The following is a 25933-nucleotide window of genomic DNA, read 5'->3' as shown; positions in this document are numbered from 1 at the left end:
GGGGGCAAGTTAGTATAATGCAATGCTTTGGTTTCCTCATCTGAAAAACAAGAATCTTGCCAGCTGTCCCATAGTGCTGGTTGAAGAATTAGATGAAGTCATAGGCAGAATGCTATAAGGGACAGAGTGCTGATTCTGTAGTTAAAGGACCTGGATTCAAATCCTACTTTGGATACATGCTATGAGTGTGACCTTGGGCAAGTCACTCAACTCCTCTTTCCCCCATCCTCAGTTAGCTCCTTTGGATTATATGATCACTGAGGTTCCTTTCAGCTCTATAGCTATGATCTTATGTGAAAACTTTTTTTTTTGAAATTTAAAAGTGCTTTATTAATACAAAGTATTACTACCATTATTATCATTGCTATAAATTTTCAGAATTAAAACGGACTTGTTGCTGCTATCAGATTACTCAGATATTCAGTATGTCCCAAAGTGGGGTAAATGGAGACCTTGATTCTGCATCCTCTATGGTCTTCAAGCACCCCCGGTTTAGAGGGAAGCTGTCTGCAAGCATGGGTTTTACCTCCAATCAGACTCATCAGTTTCATTCACAGAGCTAGGAAGTGTCTGAGGCCTGATTTCTAACTATGGTAATATGCTGTATTCATTTTGAAATTGCATAAACTTTTTCTTCTTATAAATAAATCCTAAAAATAGGCTCCTGTGATGCAGTATGTAGAGATGGGAGATAGAAAGGAAAAACAAAAGAAAGTAGGGGCTAGGAAAAGGAGGGAAGCTAGGTGGCTCAGTGGATAGAGCTCTGGGCCTGGAGTCAGGAAGACCTGAGTTCAAATCTGGCCTCAGGCACTTACTAACCGTGTGACGCTGGGTTTAAGGGACTTAAGGAAAAGTCTGTTAAAGTGACTCTAGGAAGTAGGACTGGTGCTCCAGGAAGAGGCCAAAGGGTTGGACAGGCCTAAGGCCCAGGGGCTGTAGGCTTATGTCTTTCACAAAGAATAGGTCTAGAAGTCATTGGAGATAATCTAGGACTTTGAGTCAGAGGAGCACACAATGGTAGATTGAGGGCTGAGAGAGACCGTAGAGGCCGCCAAGTCCTACCCAGTCATTTTATAGATTAGGTAATTGGGGCCTAGAGATGTTAGAATGTTTGTCCAGTGTCATTCAGGTAGTAAGTAGCAGAGCCAGGATTTTCCTCTATGCCATTTGACCTCAGATGCAGCCCTCTTTCCTCTGAGCATACTGTTTCTCTTAGGAGTCTTCAGCCTTAAGTCCAGTGAGAGACACATCAAATCATGGTGACAGCTTTCTCAGCAGTCTTGGAGGATGTTGCACTTTGTTGCTGTTCAGTTCTTTTTCAGTCATGTCTGACTCTTCAGGACACCATTTGGAGTTTTTCTGCCAAAGATGGGGAAACTGAGGCAAACAGGATTAAGTGATTCATCCAGGGTCACACAGCCAGATTTGAACTCAGGAAGATGAGTCTTCCTGACTCCAGGCCCAGGGCTCTATACACCTAGTTGTTATCTTGGAGTAGAGCAGACCATTAGATGGTATTGATCATGACTTTGTAGTGGAAAAGCACTAGATTTGTGATAGCTTTGCTTCTTGCTATCTGTGACTGTAATCAAGCAACTTCTCTGCTCTGATCCTCCTTGCTGTTCCTCACACATGACTCTACTGTTCCTTTTTCCTTGCCTTAATTTCTTAGAATCCCTTGTTAGCTCCAAAATTCAGCTCAAATGCCATCTTCTACAGAATAGCAGGAAATAAGTAAGTGAATGAAAAACATGATTAAATACTTATTATGTGCCACAACTGAGCTAAAGAGATGCATCCTGCTTGGGTGGTGTTCTGTGAGACTAGATAAGACACAGAAAATGAAGAAGTGGAGGAGGAATGACCTGAAGGATCTGGGAGGTCAATTCTGGGGCCTTACATTCAGATTGTAAGCTTCCTTGTTTTAACAGGTTCCTCTCTGGAGAAGAGGAACAATATCTATGAGATGGTAGTGTTCGTGACATCATCCAATGGACTTATCTCCTGAATCTGAGGGTCCATTCGGGAGTTACAGGGAAATATAGAATCTAGCCTTTTCTTCCTTTCATCATGCACCCTGTTTACATCATAACATGTCTTCTGTGAATTTTCTGATGTGGACTCTGCCTCTGTTTCCTTGGTGAGCTGTCACCGTATGTTGCCCAGAACTAGGGCTTCACTCTCACTTCCTGGTCATTTCTAGACTATGATGCCTCTACTCTAACCATCTTCTAACCTACCCCAATTCTGACTCTGAACCCAGGTCACAGGATTCTAATAACATACACCACTCTTCCCCACTTTTTAGCTCCCCATCATGTGTTGTCTTCTCTGTTATGATGCAAGCTTCTTGAGGGCAGAGGCTGTCTTGCTTGCTTGTGTGTATATCCCTCTAGCTTGGCACAGTGTCTGGTATGCAGTAAGTGCTCAATGAGTGCTTTATTATTCATTCATTCATAACTGTAGACAATCAAACTATTTTAGCTTGGGAGGAGGTAGAGGAGATAGGCAGAAGGTTCAATTAGTATATAGTCCGGGCTTCAGTCTTGGACAAGTGACTACTTGTCTAAGGTATTACAGAGGGGATCATGCTTTGATTTAAATTAGATAACCTCTGAGGTCCTTTTTGACCCCAGGATTCTGTAGTTCTAACGCAATTAAACAGAAAACAGCTTTTCAAAACAGAACTGCTGTTTCTGCTCTGAACCTCCATGCGTCACATGTCCTGGAAATGAGCAAAAGATTCGCAGTAGATGTGTCTGGGCTTGGACTAAAAGCTCCTTGGGTGAGAACAGGAAAGGACAATTTGTGCCCATTACTAAAGAAGACTCTCCCTGGTAAAACAGCAGTCTGAAAATAGGGCAGTAAAGAGGAAGAAATTAAAATGGAAAAAGCAATGCCCTCCCACTCAGATGTATGAGTGGGCTGGATAGAGAGAGGGCAGCTTTAGAAGCATGGGCTGTTACATGAGACCTGAGAAAAGCAAGGGTGCAGAGGGAGATTATTACCTAACTCAATGAAACCAAATAAAAAGAGAAAGGTGGACATATCTGCCAGAGGCAGCTTCAAAACCAGTAGGTTTCATTAGATGGTCTCTGGGTTCCCTTCGAGTTCTAAATTCTACAATCTCTATGGAATGGAAATAAAGGTTGGAATTAGTTATAAGGGACTCCTGGACAAGGAAACTCCCTCTACCAGTTCAGGTTTCCACCTCCTCTGCAACTTACATTAGAGACTTACCATGATGATTTTGGTAAAAGGTTATCTAGAGGTAAGATTATAGCCCAGGATGCTTCAGTATTTCCTATTCAGTATTTCCTATTTCCCCATATGAGTGGAAAATAGTGACAAAAGAACCTGAATGCCACAGAGTAGGCACTTTACTTCTCTCATGTTGTACTAATCTGTCTCATTTATTCCATTAACACCCTTTCCACCTCTAAACTTTATCCCTAGGATATATCTTATATCCACTCTCCCTGCCAAAGGGCACCAAGTTTTCTTTTCCTCATCATTCACTCAGACTATAAGAATCTGTTTCTTCCAGGAATACTTCCTAGACTACTCCATGAATCTTTTTCCTGATTCCTCTTTGATGGAAATGATTTAACCTTCTTATCTCTTACAGCACTTACCTTGTAGCTTTTCTATGACTCTAACACAGCCAAATTTGTTTTATAAGTAGCTTATCCTATCTTGGCCTCCTTCTAGGTTCTAAGTTTGGGGGCAGCTTGGTGGCACAATGGATAGAGTGCTGGACCTGAAGTCAAGAGGACTCTTCTTCCCTAGTTCAACTCTGGCCTCAGACACTTACTAGCTGTATGACACTGGGCAAGTCATTTAACCCTGTTTGCCTCATTTTCCTCATTTGTGAAATGAGCTGGAGAAGGAAATGGCAAACCACTCCAATGGTTTGCCAAGAAAACCCCAAATGGGGTTGTGTAGAGTTAGACATGACTCAACAACAAAGCTCCAAGTTCCTTGAAGGTAGGGGCCATGATTGATTCTGGCTAAGGAGTTGGCAGCACTAAGTTCAAAGACTTGTACAGTCACTCAATACCAATATGTGACCCTGGGCAAGTGACTCAATCTCTCTGGGCCCCAGATTCCTCCTTTGTAAAACTAGGGTTTAGATAACTTTAGATGATCTAAAACTAGAAAATCTCTAAATTCCCTTCCAGCTCTAAATCTGGATCCTGTGCGTCATCTTTGCATTTCTCTGTGGCTTAAAACAGTGCCTTGCATATATGAATCAAGTCCCACTTCTCTATACACTTCCGCAGGGTGTCTCGAAAGTTTTAGTGCAGTTTTAGGTTTTAATAGCTTAAGTAAGCTATTTGAAAAATCAAAGCTTAAAACTACATCATGACTTTGGCGACTTCCTGTATTGTTCCCAAATTGAAGCATCTTCGTTGATGATTAGGAATTAGCTCCTAACTCTTTAGTCTTATATTACAACCAGTCACTCAGTGCTTGTCTGAGAGAGTATTAATGACCATCAGTGAAGGAGCTAAGGGCCCAAGGCAGAAGATAGACCCAGATTTGCCCCTAAGTAGCACCTGGTGCTGTCCTTGGTGCTATTCTTCCCTCCTTGCCCTGCTTCAGTTTCCTGGCCTCACCAATCAATAAGTTTTTGTTGTTTTTGTCGAGTCCTTTCAATCTTGTCCATCTCTTCACGAACCCATTTGGAGTATTCTTGGCAAACATACTGGAGTGGCTTGCCATTTCTTTATCCAGCTCATTTTACAGGTGAGGAAACTGAGGCAAACAAGGTCAAGTGCCTTGCTCAGGATCACATGGCTAGTTAAGTGTCTGAGGCCAGATAAGTCTTCCTGACTCCAGGCCTGGCTCCCTAACCATTGTGCCTCCTAATTTCCCAATCAAGTTATGGATCTCTATACCAACAAATTTGAAAAAAAAATGAACAAACAAACCTCAGAGGAATCCTTTTCTAAATGAAATAGCAAGCTACAAATAAATCTGCTCAGTGGGATCTGTTGTAATCTGCTCTGAAACAGAATTTGGGGATGTACACAAAGCACATTTCCACCCCACTCCAGCCCCTCCCCATCTGTCTAGTTCAGCAGGAATCTGGGAGCAGAGAGATGCCAGGGCCAGGCTGACCTGTTTGACCTCAGCCTGGAGGTGCCGGAGCTGCAGGCACTGCTCCAGACGTTTGTGGGTCTGGTCTGCGTTAAGCTCCAATTCGTGCTGCTTCTCGTGGAGAAACTCCAGGAGCTCTTGTACTTGGGCTGCGAGATCAATGTCCTTCTCACAGATCAACTCGATACCTGATCAAAAAACAAAACAAAACAAAACAAAACAAACAATTAAAAATCCAGGCCTACCTTAGAGACCATATGTAGGTGGTACTGTCAATCTGGCCTTTGCTTACTTATCTGTGGCATGACGGGATTGGGACAGGAGACCTCGAAGGTCCTTTCCTGCTTGACCTCTGTGACCCTTTGAGCAGTCCTTCAGTTCTAAGAGGGTCTGACTTCTGCAACTTCAAAGAATCATACGCAGAAGGTGTAAGGCTGCAAGGGACCTCAGGGATCATTTCCTCTGGCCTCTCCATTTTACACAGGATGAAACTGAGACCCAGGGATCTGAAGCCACTTGCCTAAGATTACAAAGCTGGGTACTTTCCTTCAACATTTCGGGTTCAGAATTGTTACCCTCCTCACCCTAGTCCCCACCTCTGATCCCTTTCACTCTTTGGAAATTGGACAAATGACCATGGCAGACTCTTGGTTAAGATAATCAAATCTAGGCTACTTGGAGGTATGTGTGGAGATGGGGGCAACATTCCCACTCCTCCCCCCACAGCAAACAACCAAACCCTCTCATAAGTGAAGTGCATTTCAGAAAGTGTTTCCATCTCAAGTATTCTTTCTTACATGAAGCCTTTCCTAGTATAGGGGAAAATGTACTGCCAGTGGAATCAGGGGATCTGGATTCAAATCCAGCCTCTGAAGCTTACTAATTATATGACCTTAGGCAAATTTCTGGACTTCAGTTTCTTCATCTGTAATGAAGACTGAAGATTAGAAAACTAAAATGACTTCAGAGGTCACTTTCAGCTCAAGATCTATGATCTCCAGGTGACTGAACACCTCCCCCCTCCCAATTGCCTTGTCTTTACTTACTATGTATTTTGTGTGTGTTTGTCTGTATAACAACTTGTTTTCTGCCACTTTTTTTGTTCCTTAAAAGCAAAGCCTCTCCATTCTGTGCCTGTAACTGGTCCCAAAACCAGTTACAGACTAGGCAGTTAATAAAATGATTGTTAACTGGATGATTGATAAATTGCTAGTTGACTTCCTATCGCAAACTAAGAAGACAGAAAATTGTACTGGGCATTTCTTAACCTGGTTCTCATTCCAGCTCTGCCACTAACTATGTGTCTGACTTTGGGCAAATCACTTCATCTTTTCACTCCTTAGTCTACTCATCTACAAAATGGACTGGATTGTATCTAAAATTCCTTCTGACTCAGAAGACTGTTATCTTCTCTTTCTGGAAAGTATGGTACAATGAGTAATTTACGCAGCATCCGGGTCATTCACTTTGGGTCAGTATAGGCAATGGTATTCTATTTAGAATATTTGCCAAGGATGTTTGAAATAGCAACAATAACACTGCCAAGAAATATCCTTTACCCAGGAAAGGTGTTTATCATAGGTGTTGTTGTTATTCAGTTGTTTCAGTCATGTCCAACTCTTCATGACCCCCTTTGGGTTTTCTTGACAAAGATACAGCAGTAGTTTGACAGTTCCTTCTCCAGCTTATTTGACTGATGAGGAAACTGAGGCAAACAGAGTCACACAGCCAGTAAGCTAGATCAAATTTGAGGTTAGGAAGATGAGTCTTCCTGATTTCAGGCCTAGCACTCTATCTACCTAGCTGCCCTTTTTTCTGGGTAGAAATAATTAAAGAGAGGGAAAAGGAGGGTTAGAATTCCTAAACAACAAACTAATAATAACCAGTCAGTTTGGGTTCACTGAGAAAGCAATTCTTAAAGTGACATTATGGTATAGCACAAGAAACAAGAACTAAGTCAGGTCAATTTTCTAGTCTTAGATCTTAATTGTGTGACCTTGGGAAGCCATTTAATCATGCCAAGCCTTCATTTCCTCACCTATAAAAGGAAAGGGTTGAACTAGATAACCTCCCTAAGATGCCTTAAAAGCTCTAATGTTCCATTCCATTTCGAACGTGCTTGTTCAAGAACAATGTAGGAAAATGCTCAATAAAAGTATCCCCATAAAAACAGGGAAAATGAGAGTCCATAAAATATCTTTACAACCTCATTACACCCATGACCTCCTCTTCCAAGACCGCAAATGCAGGGGACACTGCCTGCTTGTCAGAGACACAGTCCCAGTGTGGCTCGAGGGTTTGACGTTGTCAGGAAGACCTAAGTGTGAGTCCCGACTCTGCTAACTTACTAGCTTGCGACCAATGGCAGACCACCTGAACCCTCTGTGTTTCTGTGTTCTCTCCTGAAAAATGCGAATAATAACTGGGTTCAAGTCCTTCCTCCGACATACATTGGCTGTATATACCCGGGCAAGACATTAAACCTCTCATTGCCCCCAGGCAACTTTCTAAGGCTTTGTGATAGAACTGCCCTCAATCTATTGTTGTTGAGTTGTCTCAGTTGTGTTTAACTCTCGGTGACCCCATTTGGGATTTTCTTGGCAAAGATACTGGAGTGGTTTGCCATTTCCTTCTCCAGCTCATTTGACAGATCAGGAAACAGGGTGAAGTGACTTGCCCAGGGTTGCACAGTTTGTAAGTGTCTGAGGTTAGATTTGAACTCAGATCCCCCTGACTCCAGGGCTGGTGTTCTATCCACTGTGTCACCTAGCTACAATCTGTATTGTGGGAAAAGAGTTCTTCAATTGGCATTCTCCACACTAATGAAATTACAGGTATGGATTCCTCCCTCTTCCCTTGGCCTCTGTGCTGCCTTATAGAATTGTTGTGAGGATCAAATGAGATAGAATATGTTGAGGTACTTTCTCATTTTAAAGGATAGGGATTGCACTGTGATTTCATTGATATAGGGAACTCCTGAGTGAGGAGCCTCCCTCCACCAATGCAAGATGGCGTTTTCTCCATTACTGATAATCTTAGAGAGTTGGCAGAGCATTGAGAAATTAAGAGACTTGCCCAAAGTCACAAAGCCATGTGTGTCAGAAGCAGGATCTGAACCCAGGACTTCCCAGCTGAAAAAGCCAGCTTTTTATCCACTATGCCACATTGCCTGCCTTTCTAATTTCAAAGGATCTTAAAAGGATTTTAGTTATTTGTTTAAAGGAAAACCACAATGTCAAAGCTTTACCCACACAAAGAACAAATCTGCCTATTCGTTCATTCACATTCCTCCGAAGAGCCAAATGATAGCAAACATTAATTGATGACTCTTCAGACTAAACAAGCAGCCAACACTGGCTTGGTGCCTCGGGTCACCGTGCTGACAGAAGTTGTTTCTCTGCCCTGTCCACATGCTCTTCCCCTTCCAGATTGCCTTCCATGCACTCTGTCTCTGTTTTCCATGTCCCCAGACCTTTGTGCATATCTTCTCTGTTAGAATGTGAGAGCATGGGTAGTCTTTGTCTTTCTTTGTATTTAGCCAAGATGACACTGAGCCCTTAATAAACGGTTGCTGGTTTACTGATCAACATAGGTGCTCTTGATTGCCAGCAGAGTCTGAGCTCTTCCAGCTGGGAATAATAATATACACAATGAGGCTCTAGAGCCTGAGACAACAAGCCATCTCGGTAGTCGAGGTACCTTTTTTGCTGCCAACATGTTGCGTCTGGTGTCCTGGTGGCTCTGTCCTCCCATCTGGAAAAGAGCTTGGTACAGCGGAAAGGGAATCCTAGCTCTACATACTTACCACCCGAGTGGCCAAAGGCAAGTCACTTAACCTCTTTGAGCTTTCCTTCCTCCTCTGTACAATGAAGGGGTTGGATCTCATGGTCTTTAGGGCCACTTCTAGCTGCCAGTCGGTGCAGTGGATAGAGCATTGGGTCTGTAGTCAGGAAGAGCTGAGATCAAATCTGGTCTCAGATACTTAGCACCTGTGTGACCCTGTCTAAGTCACTTGACATCTGTTTGCCTACGTTTTCTCCACTATAAAATGGGGGATAATAATAGCACATAGCTCTCAGGGTTATTGTGAGGATCAAATAAGATAATATTTGTAAAGGGCTTAACACAATGCCTGACACATAGTAGGTGCTATGTCATCGTTGTTGCTATTATTATTAATCTATATGATCATTAGCTCTGAGGAATCTTATTACTTGACTATCACCCTTGCCCCAACCACTGGTATTTGTGTTTTCCTGGTTCCTGCCCACGTGCCTTCTGTCATGTGCCTCTTTTAGTATTAGTAGTCAGTGTGGGGGCAGAGGCATAGCTCTGGGGTTACCCAGGGGAGACGAGCTCTGGCAGCTCCAATCCCCTACCCTCTGGGTAAGGAAAGAGACAGCATTTAGGGAAGGGTGATAACCAAATCTCATGGGTGCAAGGTTGTCAAAGACAGACATTCCTCTGTGAGATTTACAGTTATATCTAGCAGGAAATGATCAAGCAGTTCTGCAAGGCTTGCCATATCTCAGCAGCAATGTTCTGCTGCTCCTTCATGTTCCCCTCTGTGTTAGTTCTATGAGGCTCTGGTTTCTGACCTTTGGAAAGAGGCAGCTAGGAGCTCATGCATGTGTCAGAGGTCTTCAAGAGGGGCCTTAATAGAGGCCTTTGCTCTTCCAAGTTACACAGAAGTGTTCTGAGCAGTGATGTGCCTTTGAGATTCAGGTTCAGCCTAGAGCTCTTCTCTGACTATGATCCCCACTTCTACAAACAGGGCCCCCAGCAGTTGGCATCAGAAAGTAGCACCTTGTTCAGAGGACCTAGGTTCAAATCCTGTCTCAGACACATCTTCTGGGTGACCCTGGACATTTCTAGGCCTCAGTTTCCTCATCTATAACATAGGGGGGTTGGATTTGATGACCTCTAAGTTTCCTTCTAGCTCTAAATCTCTGATTCTATGATACTGAGCTTTTTCTGAGCTTTACTATTCCTACAGGACCTGAACCTGGCTTGCCTATCAGTCTCTCACCTGTGGATTTACTTCTCCACCTTGGTTCACCCGGTTCTAAACACCTCACCCCTCTTTGACAACCAGTATCTGGGCCTAGCCCTGGATCCCAGCCCACTCCACTATATACTGAGTCTCCTTATCTTATAAACCACAGCCTCTTAAGGTTCCTGACAATAAATAGAATCAACCCACAATGGAATCCTGGTCCTGACTCAGTCTGATGACTGAGCAGCTGATGGAAGACTTCTAATGAGACTTAAACCATGTACCCAAAGATGACAAATGGCCCCCTCCAGAGTGTAGAAAATGTGTGTCACCCAAAAAAGAGCTCTGATGGGAGTTCTCTCCCCTACTGTGATTTCTTCCTTTGATGAGTCAATCAACCAATCAATAAGCATTTATTAAACACCCATTATGAGACAGGCACTGGAGATAACCAGTGTAAAAAAAATGAAACAACCCCCACTGTCAAGCAATTGACATTCTATGGGTAACATTCTAAGAAGTTGGTCATCACTTCCACAATACAGAAGTTCAGAGAAGGTCAATGATAGTGAATCAGAAGTATAATGCTCAGTACACGGTCATTTGATGTTCAGTCGTCTCAGTCATGTCCAACTCCTTGTGACTTCATTTGGGGTTTTCTCGGCCAAGATACTGGAGTGGTTTGCCATTTCCTTCTCCAGCTCATTTTCTTGATGAAGAAACTGAGGCAAGGAGGAAGTGACTTGCCCAGGATCACACAGCCAGTAAGTGTCTGGGGCCCGATTTGAATTCAGGAATAGGGGTCTTCCTGGCTCCAGGCCAGGTGCTCTATCCACTGTACCACCTGACTCAGTACATAGTACGCATCAATAAATGCTTATCTTTTATTTTAGGCAATTGGGGTTAAGTGACTTGCCCAGGGTCACACAGCTAGTAAGTGTCAAATGTTTGGTCTGAGGTCAGATTTGAACTCAGGTCCTCCTGTCCTGACTTCAGGGCCGGTGCTCTATCCACTGCGCTACCTAGCTGCCCCAATAAATGCTTATCGAGAGATGGATCAGAAGAGATACTCTGGTGGACTGCTCAAAGCAAGGTTCTCAGGATACCCTTTCCACTAGAGGGTGCTAGACAGACTTCTCCCATACTCAAAACTCCAAGCAAACCATTTCCCTTGAGTGATGCCAAGATTAGTGGGGACAAACTGTGAAATGTAAACGGACACTACATTTAGAGTCAGACAAGCTGTATTTGAATCTAGGTTCTATTACTTACTAGCTCTGTGATATTGGGAAAAAAATGAACTCTCTAAACTTCACCTTTTTCCTATAAACAATGGGAGGTTGGACTGGATAATTTCTAAAGTCTCTTCCAGTACTAACCCTTGTGATGGCAAGCTTATAGCTTTTCATATAATCATAAATGCTCCAATAACAGTTGACATTCATATGATGCTTTAAGTTCTAGAACATGCTTTCACATTATCTTATTTTAGTCTTACTATAACCCTGTGGAATAAGAAATATAGAAGTGATTAGCTCCATTTTAAAAATGAGGAAACTGAAGCTCAGGGAGAGGGGAAGGAAGGGGAGGGGGAAGAGGAGGAAAAGGAGAAGAAGAAGAAATAGACTTGTTCAAGGTCACACAGCTAGTGAGTACAGGAGGCAAAGTTTGAAGCCAAGTCTTCCTCACTTGAAATTGAGTCCTCTTCCCATTATCTCAAACTGTCTCTTTAAACTTCTACCTCTCTGCAGCGCACAGGGGTAAGGGAGCGGGTGGTTAGGCAGGTTAGGCATGGCTGTGCTGGAGTCAGCTGGAATCAGCTCTGGAGCTGGTTGTCAAATTTTCGGTGTGAGCATTGACATCCAGAAATTGGAAAATGTTACAAATCAGGGCTTGGCTTATTGTTTTGTTAGATGTCTAAAACACACCAAATTCCCGAGTGCAGCTGAAAAAGATTAAAATGTAACTGGGAAATATTTAAAAAATAAATAAAAATATAACCAAACAGAGATAATACAGCCCACAGGGATCCTCATGTGCAGTTTAATGGCTCCATTCATATTTGAGTTTGACACCATCGGTCTAGACTTCAAAAAGTTATGGAAAAATGTTAATAATGCCAATTAAACTTCAAAGTGTATTGTGCACACGTTATTTTTTTCCTTTGAAGGTCTGATTGTTATCAGCTAACCAGGTAACCACTGGGTTCTGGAGCTACCCAGCCTCCTCCCCCACCTCCACTTCCCAGTGAAAAACAACTTACACACCCCTTTTAGGGTGGGATGCTTTTGTAACTGGCCAATCTCATCACTGTTATAAAAATCCTTGTTAGTCTTCATTTTATTTTCTGGTCTTGTCCTCACATTCTGGGGGATATATACTCTGTCTAGGGATTCTGCAATCCTAACTCCAGCCACTTACTTTCCAAGACTGAGAGCATACAAAAACATGATGCTACATGTTAAAAATGAAAAAGGATTCATTCCTAAGCACAGAAGAAATGTATCTTTGTAAGTGCGCAGTGCAAGTGCATCAAAGAGAGATGATTTTTTCCCTCCTTGGCTTCATATAGTTATGCTTTCAATATCTTCTAATGTTCTAAAAGCTCCATATTTCCAGATATCAGCCCCTTTTATATCTGTGAGACAGAGAAGATATATATATATATATATATAATATGTATATATACATATATATGTGTCTGTAGATACATATAAATATGTTATATATAAATTCAGAGGTATACAAATGTGTATACACACATACAGAGGTATATATGTATGTATATGTATAGGGAGAGAGAGATGTGATGGGGGTGTGTTATATATATGAATAGGTATATATACATACATATATACACACACACATATAGAGGTGTATAGATGTGTGTGTGATAACAGTGTGTGTGTGTGTAGAAATAATACATGTGTGTGTGTGTGTGTGTGAAAAGGTATATATACACATACACAGAAAGGTGTGTGTATATATGTATATATCAGCTGGTATATACACATATGTGTGTGTGTGTGTGTGTATGTTAGGGGTATATTTTATATCTATATGCAGAGGCATAGACAGACATACACATATAGGGATGTATATACATGTACATATACTTCTGTATGTGTGTATTTATGTATGTATTTATTTATATTTATTATTTACATGTACACCTCTCTGTGCTTATATATGCATACATATACACCTCTATACACACATATAATTTATATATTTATATGTATAGACACAGATATGTATATATGTATATATACACATATATCTTGTCTCACATAGATATAAAAGGGGTTGATATTTGGAAATGTGGAGCTGTTTATATAATATATACACACCTCTGTGTGTGTGTGTGTGTGTGTGTGTGTGTGTGTGTGTAGATACACATACACATTCTTTGGGTTTCCAGATTCTTCTACCTGCTTTTTTCAATGACCAAAGGGGCAAAGCAGGTATCCTCTTGCTTGAGATGGAGCAGAAATATAAAAGGATGAAAACCTCCTGCCTTTTTAGCTCTTGGGGCACTGGGGTGGCCCCTGACCTCCCCATGTTGATTGTCTGGAAATGTAATTCATGCTGCATCTGTGGAAGCTGGAGCTTTTTCTCCACTGCCAGATATGAAGCTGATTTATTCCACTTGGTTCCCATTCCCTATCTGTCTCTGGTGTTTAGTATGCTAGGCTAGGATGATATGTCTTTTTAGGTGAAACTGTGGTTCACCTCCATCACACATAACATGCAAATAGATTTTCCAAGTGTGAGAACTCATCAGCAGGGACCAGGCACCTGCTTATGATGTGATCCTAAAACAGGCTCTCCCTCTGACTTTTCTGCCTCATCTCATTTCATCCTGATTCTAGTCAGACCTGCATCTGGGAAGAGATGGGTTAGGCTGATGCCTCATCATACCTTTCATCACCTTTAATAAAAGCAATAACATTGTGGATTGACTGCAATAGACATGACCACTCTCTTCAGTCTTATCCTTACCAAAGAGGAAGCTTCAAAGATTTCCCCTCACTCTATCACTGCTCCAAAAACCTATTTATCCTCTAATTGTATTCTCCAGCTAAACACTGCCGAGTGGAGAGCATCCATTAATTTTCAACATATGAATAGTTTGTACCCATGTTGACATTTCTGTTCTGACCTTAAGGAAGATGGGGACGAGAGGAGGGAAGGAAATAAATATTTATTAAGCATTTACTGTGTGCCAGGCACTAGGTTAAGCACTTTACAATTATTATCTCATTCGATTCTCACAACCCCAGGAAGTAGGTGCTGTTATTATCCCCATTTTAAAGATGGGGAAACTGAGGCAAACAGAGGTTTAATTGACTTGGCCAAGGACACACATGGATATTTTTGGAGCAGTGGAAAGAGTATTGACTCTGAACTCAGAGGAACTGAATTTCAAGTTCCCTCAAGCTTTTATATCTCTGAGATCTCAGGCAAGTCACTTAATCTCTCTGTACCTCAGTCTTCTAATCTGTGAAATGAAGAGATTAGACTAAATGGCCCCTGAGGTCCCTTCTACCTATAGACTTATGTATACAGTTTTATTTTTATCCATATCTTTTCCAATCCATTCTATTTAATTCAATAAACATCTGTTAAGCACCTGCAATTTACTGAGCAGAACCCTGGATATAAGGAATGCTAAATGCTATATAGTCCCTGCCTTAAAAATCTTATACTCTACTAAGGGGATAAGACCAGTTCACAGATAAATAGAATCTAAACTAGAATACAAGAAGTACATAGGGAAGGGAAGAGAAGGGAACAAGCATTTATTAAGTGCCTACTATGTGCCAGGCACTGTGCTAAATTCATTACAAATATGATCTCATTTGATCACAAAGAATAGCATGACAGATCCCAGAAGAAGAATATTATCTCTTCCTGGAACTGAAGCTTGAGTTGGGCTTTAAAAGAAGGGAAAGATTTCCGTAAGCAAAGAGTCACTGTAGTCTCTTAAATAGGATACCAGACTTGATCTCAGGAAGAGATCAGGTTCAAATTCCAGCTCTGATACCCCCTGTGTAATTTTGGTCAAATTACTTAGCCTCTATGGACCTCAAGGAATGTTGGACAGGTGGGTTAGAGTTTGAATGTGGATGTCCTAGGGTAGTGGGGGAAAGGGCTTAAGTTTTCTTTTGTAGGTAATAGGGGTCAGTCACTGAACTTTTTCGAGCCTCCAAAATGTACATTAGGAATACCACATTATCCACTGTGATCCACGTGTATCTATATTTCTTTATGATTATTTTTAAATAAGCTGTAAAAATCCAAAAGCTTTTGACTACAGAGGTACTATAACTCCTGTCACAGACAAGTCCCAAGAGAAAGGGGAGGGGCTCAGAAGATGCAGTCAAAAATGCATTTGCTTCTGACCTCATGACAAACATCACAGCCCAAAACCTTCACCCGTGTATGTGCTCAATACCTCAGGCAACATACAGCCTAGCACGTCGCACAAAACTTCCTCAGGAATGAACAATAAAGGAAAATGCAAACACAGAGGAAAAGACATCCCAGAAAGAGCTTTCTTTCAGCTTCCTCCCTGAACCAGGCCCCCAGCTATACTGCTCTACCACAAAGAAGTCACATCTGATTCTCTTGCTCTCCTTTCTGTCAACAAGTCAGCCCCATGGCCACTGCATAAGGGCCAACTCAGGAACACTATTCCAGAGGTCTGGGCTTTCCCTAATTTTTCCTGAGCACAGGAGAAAAAGTGATGAGCCCATTTGGGCTGCTGGCTGCTTCTCGCCTCTACCTCTAAATTTCTCATTTTCCCTAGTTTTGTTAACATAAGCCTGGGAAATAGTTTTAGGGTAAATGTGTTTGGAAGAACAACAGTCTCTTTCCAAGTAAGAGTATTTAATTCTGTGGGGATTTGGTTCAAATTATGAATTTCTATGGTTACAGAACAATAGCCCACAGGATATGCTAGGTCCTATCTCATCAGTAATATCAAAAAGCACGCACAAATGGTATCCACTGAAGGGGTTTATGGAACATGCCTGTCTCATGCAAACAGAATGAGAAATTCTTCCATGGGGCAAGAAGACATGCATGTGCTGAAGGACTCAGGAACAACTGGCAATGCTTATTCTTTTCTGGGAAGTTGGAGGAAAAACAGGGCAAACGGAGAGAAGAAGGGTTCTACCTGAGCTCCAGGTACATTGTCCATTGGCCTAGGGCCAAGACATCCAATGCATTTTACAGACAGACAGGCAGACACACACACACACACACACACATGCACACACACACACACACACACTTGCCAACTGCTGAATTTCTATCACATTCTTATAGTCACATCACAAGCTCTCAGATATTTTGACAGGTGGGAGTTTATGACTAGGTTAATTAGTCAATTCCATTAAAATTAGTTGAGAGAAATTCTGAAATCCAGCCATATTTGAAGCAGAATTTCAATGGCTCACCTCCATTTTTATCGGAAAAGGGAAAAAGTGTAAAAAGACAAATGTCAAATTTATCGTCTGTTTACTGTGGGGATTTGGCTTCTAAAAATAACAATTTGTCAACTACTGATCAAAGAAAATATTCCTTTAAAAGGGAATCAATCAAATTAGAAGCATTTTGTGTTGAGATTTGGATTGAAATGAGTAAGAAACTGTTTCCTCCTATGTCACAAGAATTAAATGGGGGGGGAAACAAAATATATTTTGGATTATAACAGAGTATTTTTCAAGGTATAGGACTATGGTTTATAGCAAATTGGGAAAGAAAAGGGGGAACGAGTCATTTAGCCTTTCAGACCTCATTTTCCTCTTTTATAACAGGAAAGGACTAGACAAGATACCTAAGTTCCCATCTGCCTCTAAATCCCTTGATCTTGTGACCCGAGCTTAATGTTGGAGCAAGGAACTGCACATAAAAGGGTCATTTTATGGAAAATGTACAGTTTGCAGCTGGCTCCCCAGTAAGAACATCAATACTACATTCTTGAAAAAAGAAAGGTAATATATCAAGAGATAATACCCTAAGAAAGATGAAGTAGTCTTCTTTCTCCCTAAAATGCACTTAGTACTGGTATGTTTTAATTAATGAAATGTTAATAATAGAAGGGATCTTGGAGTGTAGATGCATCCCTTCATCTTGTAGTAGAGGACAATGGAGCCCAGAGAGATAAAGTCACTTATCCAAGCTCACACAGGTGGTCAGGGATGGAGTGAGGAATAGAACCTCATCGTCCCACGTCCCAGACTAATGTTCTTTCTGCTGTGGCTCTAAATAAAGTCAACACACAGTCGTCTGAAGTCTTGACTAAGGAAAAGCCAATTATCCAATTCACATACCGTGCTTCTATTTTGACTTCCATCCCAAAGGTTAATGGCTGAGTTGAGTAAACATTTCTACCTTGATCAAGACTATTAGCACATAGAAGTGTATTTGAAGAGGTTGGTTCCAAGTCATACAGTGTATAAATTTGTAACATTAAAACACATTTGTGGAAACTCTAAAATACTTTCACGTTTTTAATCAAGGTGGAAGTCGGCACTGAAGTAAATGATTAACGTCGGCAATACTGAGGTCTAAAATTAAATATAATCCACTGATGGGTAAATTGTTCTCTTAACATTAGTTTGAGTTGAAGTTTTAATCAAAACATGGGTTTGTTTTTGTTTTTTACCATGGGGTAGGTACATACAGTGTGTCTGAAAAGTCTTACTGCAGTTTTAAGCTGGTTTCATGATTCATGATCACAGCTCTGACATTTTCTCAGGTGAAGGGAGACCAAGGATCCTCGATGAGCAAAGGTTAACACAACTACCGAAAAGGAAAGAATTTAAGTATTGGTGGGAGGAAGGAGAAGGAAGGCAAGGGAGAACAACAGAAATTAGTTCAGAATCAGAAAGTTTCCAGACTTCAAGTGGGCTATTTTGAAACACTGCATTAGAGGACTAGGAAAAATGTGTAGCATGTATCAAAAAACATATTAAAAAAAAAAAGTATTGCCCAAACCAGGAAAGCTGGGAAATTCAGAAAATGTAGCAGGTCAGATGCTACCAAAAAATTAGCAGTCCCAAAGAGTAAATCATCCCCTGAAAGATTCCAAAACCATGAAGTTTAGGAATGGGAGGACAATGGATTTGTTAAAGAAATCCTACTCTCCTAGAAGTAGGGATTAGCCCTTGAAGCTGGAGAGAAGCATATATAGGACAATTAACAAAAGAAATCGCTTTAGATAACCAAGTTAATGGGACTCAAGCAGCTGGGGAAGTCCCTGTATTTCTACAGGCTTGTCTTATCTTCAATTTCTCCCTAAACCAATCTATGCAGAATAATGGTGCTCTAGTAATCTTTATAACTTGCTGCTTCCATGTAGAGGTTTAGAACTAGAAGAGATCTTAGGTCTTTTTTTTTTTTAAAGTGAGACTTCAAATCCAGCCTCAGACACTTACTAGCTAGCTGTGTGACCCTGGGCAAGTCACTTAACCCCAAATGCCTCCAAAACAATAAAAATAGTGAGATAATTATAAGGGCCTTCGTTTTTTCTTTTCTTCCTCCCTCCCTCCTTCTTTCCTTCCTTCCTTCCTTCCTTCCTTCCTTCCTTCCTTCCTTCCTTCCTTCCTTCCTTCCTTCCTTCCTTCCTTCCTTCCTTCCTTCTGTCTCCCCTCGCTTTCCTTTTCTTCCTCCCTCCTTGCCTTTCCTCTGGCTGGTTCAGTTTCTTCATTTGAAAAATGGGAGCAATAGCATTTACCTCCCAAAGCTGTTGTGAGGATCAAATGAGATAATATTTGTAAGGCACTTTGCATACCCTAGTTTGTGTCAGAGGTGGGGCTTCCTGACTCCCAGGCTGGCTCTCCAGTCGTTTCACCGTGCTGCCTCCTCACAGCATAGCACCCACTACTGAGTGCAAAGAGATGCCTTTTGCATGGTGTGCTGTGGTTTTGATATGTAAGCTCATTGGGTCCTCACAACAACCCCAAGGGATATCTAATACCCGTATTCTTGCTCGGCTACTTCACATTGCTCACACACAGCACTCCATTCCCCATCTCCGAGCCCTTGCATTGGCTGTTCCCCAATGCCTGGAGCCCTCTTCCTCCCTCTGCCTCTTAGAATCCTTGGTTTCCTTTAAGAGTCAGTTCAAATACATGAAGCCTTTCCCATTCAATCCAGCAGCTACAGTCTCCCCTCTAAGGTTCTTTTCTATCTGCTGTGCATGTACCTATTTATTTACACTCCATTTCCCCCGTTAGAATTTAAGCTCCCTGAGGGCAAGGACTCTGGTTTGCACTTCTTTGTATCCCTAGCCTTTTGCACATTTAAAGAGGTGAATTGTACTTGTTTGAGATTTCCGAGCTAAGCAGTGGCAGAGCCAGGATTCAGCCTCAGGTCTTCCGATTTGGCCTGTGGCTCCTACAATATGGCCACCTGGGTATTTGCAAAGGTCAGCTCTGATGACCAGGACGGTACTGCAGGGTCTGGATTTCCAGGCAAGGGCTGGAAGATATCTCTAAACTTCCCCCGCCCCTTCCCTCTCCATGGCTCTGATGTGTGCTAACTCTCCCCTTTCTAGGACAAGGGACAAGGGAAGGAATCACTAGAAAGGGAAGCTAAGTTTCCTGGGAACAGTTTCTATTTTCCTCTAATGAACCTCATCTTCTCTGCCAGCTGGAGCAGCTCATTGGGGTGGGAGGAGATGAACAGAAAGTCTCAGCCCTGAGAGAAGCACAGGCCAATCAAGCTGTTCCCAACAATCCTCGAAAAAGGAACAAAATCAGAAGTGGGTAGGCAGCCCATATGCCTGGGGATGGGCCCACCCACTTAGCCCTTCCGGGTACAAGCAGTCCTCAGCCGTCACCAGACCCCAATATTCTTCCCCTTCCCATGGATAACTTATCTCTGAGGTCTTTCCTCTGTGGGAAAAAAGTCTGCCTCCCCAAGGTGATGCCAGAACCCTGGTACAGAGTGATACAAGAGGAGAGCTGGGAGAAGGTTCCTTTTCTTGACTTACAACATTCAGTCTAAAAAGGGAGATGGTGAGTGGTTTCCTATCCAGCTTCCCTGGGACCATTTTCCCAGCTCTGCTTTTCTTTCCCTATGTACTAGGCACCTGTTGCTTTCTTTTCTGGCTGAGTCTCAACAAAACACAGATATCAGGAAGAATCAACAGGGAGTCAAACAGTGGGGACAGGTGGTCTTCTACCCTGCATATTCCTTCTCTGCTCAAAAATCAACAAAGACTTCCTGGGACCCATCAAATAGTGAAATGGTGAAAAGTCAAAAGATCTGTGTTCATCCCCAAGCTCTGCTACTGAATATTTTTCATTGAATATTTTACTGAATATTTATTTGTTTGTTTACTGAATATTTATAATTTTCAAGTCATAAAATCATAGAATAATAGAGTGAAAAAGATCTTTGAGATACGTTTATCCAGCTGCCTCATTTGACAGCTGAGGAAACTGAGTTCCAGATAAGTGAAGTGATTTGCCCAAGGTTCCCAAGAGTCAGTGTCAGTGCTGGGATTTGAACTCAGGTCCTCTTAACTCCACACAGCCAGCACACTTTCTACTCTGTCATGCTATTGGACTACAATCAGGGGTGGGGAACCTTTGGCCTTATAAGGCCACATATGTTCTTCCAAATCCTTGGGTGCAGCCTTTCGACTGAGTGTAAGTTTTACAGAACAAATCCTTTTATGAAGGGGACAATGTGGCCCTATTTGGGGTTTTCCTGGCAAGGATAACTGGAGTGGCTTGCCATTTCCTTTTCCAGTCAGTTTACAGATGAAGAACTGAGGCAAACGTGGTTAATATTCACTGATATCCACTGGTCATAACCATGGTACTCTTCTCCCTGGAAGAGGTCCCAGTGCTGTACCAATGATTTCAGGCCATTGGGCAGTGTTGCTTTTCCTGTCCCTAGAAGAGTACAGACACATTCCACTGCTCTCTAGGGCAGGCCTTGCCAGCTCAGGACACTAGTCAAAGCCCAAAAGAAAGGTTATGCTATTAATAGCCACCAAAGTTAGATTGTAGACCTAAAAACTGTTCCTTAAGGAGAAACCCCCTGGGGTGCTGTGTCAATTAATTCCAGCCCATCTGTGCTAAATGTCCCTTCCAGCTCCAGAACACTACCATTTAAAGTATTTATTGGGCATTTACTCTGAGACAAGCACCCTACTAGATTAACTGAAGAATATGGAGTTGTATTTAACTAGAGTTAAGAAATTCTGTCTTCATCCTAGCGATCCAATACTGTGTTGCCTTAATAAAGGTCAAAGTAACGAGATGGTGTGGTAGAGTGGTAAGCACGCAGCTCTTAGATTCAGGAAGATACAGGTCCAAATTCCATCTCTGACTCTAATAAACCATGTGACCCTGCATAAAGCACTAATCTCCCAGAGCCTCAATTTCCTCATCTTTAAAATGGGAATGATAATGCCCACAGTATCTACCTCATGGAGTTGTTATGAGACTCAAAAGAGGAAATGCATGCAAAATGTCTTACAAATCTCAAATTACATCTATGTGGCAATAATTATAATTTATAATTTACAACTGCTTTGTGCCTCAGTTTCCATCTCTGAAAAAACGAGAATGCAAGACTGGATGGCACAGGGCAGCTAGGTGCTGCAGTGGATAGAGCACCTGCCCTGGAGTTGGGAAGACATGAGTTCAAATCTGGCCTCAGACACTTGACACTTATCAACTGTGTGACCTTAGGCAAGTCACTTAACCCCAATTACCTCCCCCCCCCAAAAAAAAAGACTGAATGGCACCTAAGATCCTTTTGGTTTTTTAACATTCTATGATTTTACAAGTAACAAGCCACAAATTAGTCTCCTAGAGATTCCAAAGCTGGGAATATAGCTTGTAGAGGAGACTAATTTCTGATCAGGGAATATTCAGAGAAGGAATAAAGTCGATTCCATGCAGCCCAGACCAACTACACAGAGATGCTGCACAACCACATGTGAAGGTCTGTAGTCGTTGTGACTGGCCCATCCTACATTCATAGATCTTCCTACAAGGGGCAAGGTACTCTGAGGCTGGTCATGAGTAGCAGCAGTCATAGAATCATTAAATCCAGTTCATGTGCAAGTCAAGACATCACCCTTCTGATGTTACTAGTCCTCTTCAAGAATGAAGGACAAACAACAGTAACAGTTGACATGTATAGAACTGTAGAGTTTTAAAGGAAGAAACCTTACAAAATACCTGGTCTAGCCCTACTGGAGTGAAATCACTTGCCTAAGGTCATACAGGCAAGTGGATATACAGCTGAGATTAGGACTCAGGTATCCTGACTCCCAGTCCAGGAATCTGTCCACCTCTTCACACTGACTCTCCCAATGATTTCTTTGAATAATATTCATAAAAATGGATTGCAGAAGTTATGTTTCATGTTTCCACATATATACTTTGGATCGCTTTTCTTTACCAAATAGAGTACAGCTAATTTACTTTAAGATGGTTCACTATTGAAATTACTCTAAAATGTTAATGTTATTTTAAAACCATACCTATTTCTGATAACTTCATATTGTATATGCAGTTTTGTAAGAAAATAACCATGTTAATGCCATGTCTAATTATTGAGCCATATTAACCAAATATTCATTTTATAAAAATCCAATGCGATTTAGGCCTTTCCAATACCACCTTTCCAATACAGCCCCTTGGCTTCCCTCAAGTACCATCTCCTATAGAATATATACTATCTCCTTCCCCCTAGTTTAAATTGTCTCACCCTTCTCCAATGATCTTTCCTTTACCTGTGGGAATGTAACACCCCAGTAGAGTGTAAGGTCCCTGAGGGCAGGAGCTAATTTTCATTCTGTCTTCATATTCTTAGCACTTAGCATGGTACTTTGCATGGTAGGAATTTCATAAATTCTTCTTGAATTTAATTTAGTTGAATTAATATTTGGAAAAAATCTATAACAATCTAGCTTTTTAAAATTAAATCATTACATTCAATTTTATTAAACGATTTCAATATCCTGTCAGTCTACATCTACATTTAAAAAACACAACAAAGTTCTTATTGAAACCAATACCTGCAATAAGTGCCGGCATGTCAATTATAATTCATACTCAGTATCTATCACCCAGTTTCTTTTATAGGCAGCCTGGTTGATTTTTAAGCCTTAGTCTTCTTCTAGTTTCCATGGGACTACCCATTCTTTCTTTTTAAAGTACAAGTTTCATTGACTTTTTTTTTTAGTTTTATTGTCACTTCTAAATGACACTCCCTCTCCCCTGCAAATGGAGCCATTTTGGCTCTCACTACATCTTTCATAATGTCTGTCTACTCAGTCACACACACACATGCACACACACACACACACACACACACACACACACACACACACACACCCCTTTCTAGTAGAAGCTTTCATCACCTCTTGTCTGGACTATTACAACAGGCTTTTCATTGGCCTTAAAGCCTCAAGTCTCTGCTCCTGCAAGCCAAGCTCTACAAGTGCCAAAGTGATTTTCCTGCAACAAAGGTTTGGCCATGTCACTTCCCTGCCCATTAAACTGCAATGGCTCCCTTTTACCTCTAGGATCAATGCCAAAGTCCCGCTTGGCATGGCATTTGAGGTTCTTCCTAGTTTAGCCCCTTCTGGTTTCCTTACACTTTATTCCCTTCCGTGAAACCTATACTCCAAATACATCTAGGCTTCACATATCCTGTTCTTCAAATGTGACATTCTATCTCCATGCCTTTTCGTGGGCGGGGATCCCATAGCTGGAATGCTCTCCCTTCTCACCACCATCATTCAGCTTTCCTGGCTCCCTTCAACCCTCAGCTAAAATCCTACCTTCTGTAGGAGGCATTTCCAAGTCACAATGTTCCCCACCCCCACCACATCCTCACTTCAGTATCTGCCCTCAGAAACTACTTTCCATCTTTCACATATATCTAGTTATTTGTGTGTTAAGCCAGAGGGCAGGTACAATGTTTTTCAGGACAGCTAGGTATCACAGTGGATAGAGTGGAGGGCTTGGAGACAGAATAGACCTGAGTTCAAATGTGACTTCAGACACTTCCTAGCTGCATGATCCTGGGCAGGTCACTTAATTCTGTTTGCTTCAGTTTTCTCATTTGTAAAATGAGCTGGAGAAGGAAATGGCAAAACACTCTAGTCTCTTTGCCAAGAAAACCCTCAATGGGTCATAAAGAGTCAGACATAACTGAAATGACTCAAAAACAGCACAGTGTTTTTGCCTTTTTTTCTATCTCCAGTGCTTAGCACAGTGGTTAATCCATACAAGTACTTAATAAATATTTGCTGACTGACTGACAAAGAAGAAAAACTTGGCCATATATGAAAACACATTTCATGATCTGTCCCCTCTCTGTCAAAAAGGAGAAAGGTATGTTTCATTGTCATTACTCTGTAATTAAGATTGCCTAGTCATTCTCTATTCCCCAATGCCATCATGAGCATACTCTGTGTAAGGAAGCAGTATAGTTTTGTGGGCTAATTCTCTGAGATGAACATCAAGAGATCTGGGTTCTAATCTGAGCTTTGTAATAGTTTAGCTGAATGACCTTGAGCAAGTCTATTTTTCTCTGGGCATTGAGATATATGTGTATGTATGTGTGTGTGTGTGTGTGTGTGTATGTGTGTGTATACATATATACATATATATATATATATATGGAAAATGGGGACAATAATAATAATAGCAGCACATATAAACTTTAAAGTTTAGAAGTGTTTTTCTTACACAACCCCTGAGAAGTAGACAGTGACATCTTTTGAACCCATTTCACAGATGAGCCATGCCTATCCTTTCTATGTTATAGAGATGTCAAAAACAAACAAATAAACAAATCTCCCAGGCTAACTGACAGATGCAAGAGTGCTTTGTAAAATAGGTCCTGTTGGGACAAATGGGAATCATTACCATTATGATTCTTCCCATCCCTGACTCTGAACCTAGCCTCGAGGCTGTCATCCTACCTGAGGCTTGGACCTCCATAATGTACTGGTGCAGATCCTGGCCCTGCTGGATGACTTCAAAGGTCATGTTGTTCATAGCCAGCTTCCTCTCCGTGTGACGTTGTAACCGCTGCTCTGCCAGGGTCAGGTCCTCGGTGTTGAAGTCATTCATTTGTCTCAGCAGGTCCTCATTCCAGGCATCCAGCTCTGCCGTCACCTTTGGGGAAAGCACCATCCATGTAATTCATAATGGTTAGCAAGAATGGTAGAATCTTAGAGATGAAATAACAGTTCTAATAAGAGCCAGCATTATGTAGCAGCCCAAGATTAATGAAGTGCAATATCTATATCTATATCTATATCTATATCTATATCTATATCTATATCTATATCTATATCTATATCTATATCTATATCTATATCTATATCTATATCTATATCTATATATTTTATTAGTCCTCACAACCACCCAGGAGGGACTTGCTATTTATAGAGGAAATTGGGGATGGGAGTGCTTAAGTGACTTGCTTAGAATCACACAGGTAGTAAATACCTGAGGTTGAATTTGAATTCAGGTCTTCCTGACTCCTGGGCAGCTAGGTGGTACAGTGGATAGAGTGCCAGGCCTGGAGTCCGGAAACCTCATCTTTGTGAGTTCAAATCTGGTCTCAGACACTTACTAGCTGTGTGACTCTGGATAAGTTACTTGAGCCTTTTTGCCTCAGTTTCCTCAACTGTAAAATGAGGTAGAGAAGGAAATGGCAAACCATCCCAGTGTCTTTGCCGAGAAAGTGCTGAATGGGGTCCTGAAGAGTTGAACACAACTGAACAACAACTTCTTGACTCCTGGCCCAGCACTCTACCACTGTACCACCAGCTAC

The 25933-nt window shown here is 41.6% G+C and overlaps 1 protein-coding gene across 1 annotated transcript in view; it reads right to left on the bottom strand.

Annotated features, from left to right (window-relative positions):
* Positions 1-25933, bottom strand: part of KALRN (kalirin RhoGEF kinase) — a 709132-nt gene that overhangs the window by 124876 nt on the left and 558323 nt on the right. The window contains 2 exon segments of the mRNA XM_078146745.1: positions 5125-5291; positions 25074-25269. Of these exon segments, the coding sequence (XP_078002871.1) occupies positions 5125-5291; positions 25074-25269 (363 nt within the window).

The sequence above is a fragment of the Phascolarctos cinereus genome, unplaced genomic scaffold (assembly GCF_003287225.1).
Source record: "Phascolarctos cinereus isolate Bilbo 61053 unplaced genomic scaffold, phaCin_HiC Scaffold_726;HRSCAF=1367, whole genome shotgun sequence".
NCBI lineage: Eukaryota > Metazoa > Chordata > Mammalia > Diprotodontia > Phascolarctidae > Phascolarctos > Phascolarctos cinereus.
This window is presented reverse-complemented; position numbering and strand designations above follow the sequence as displayed.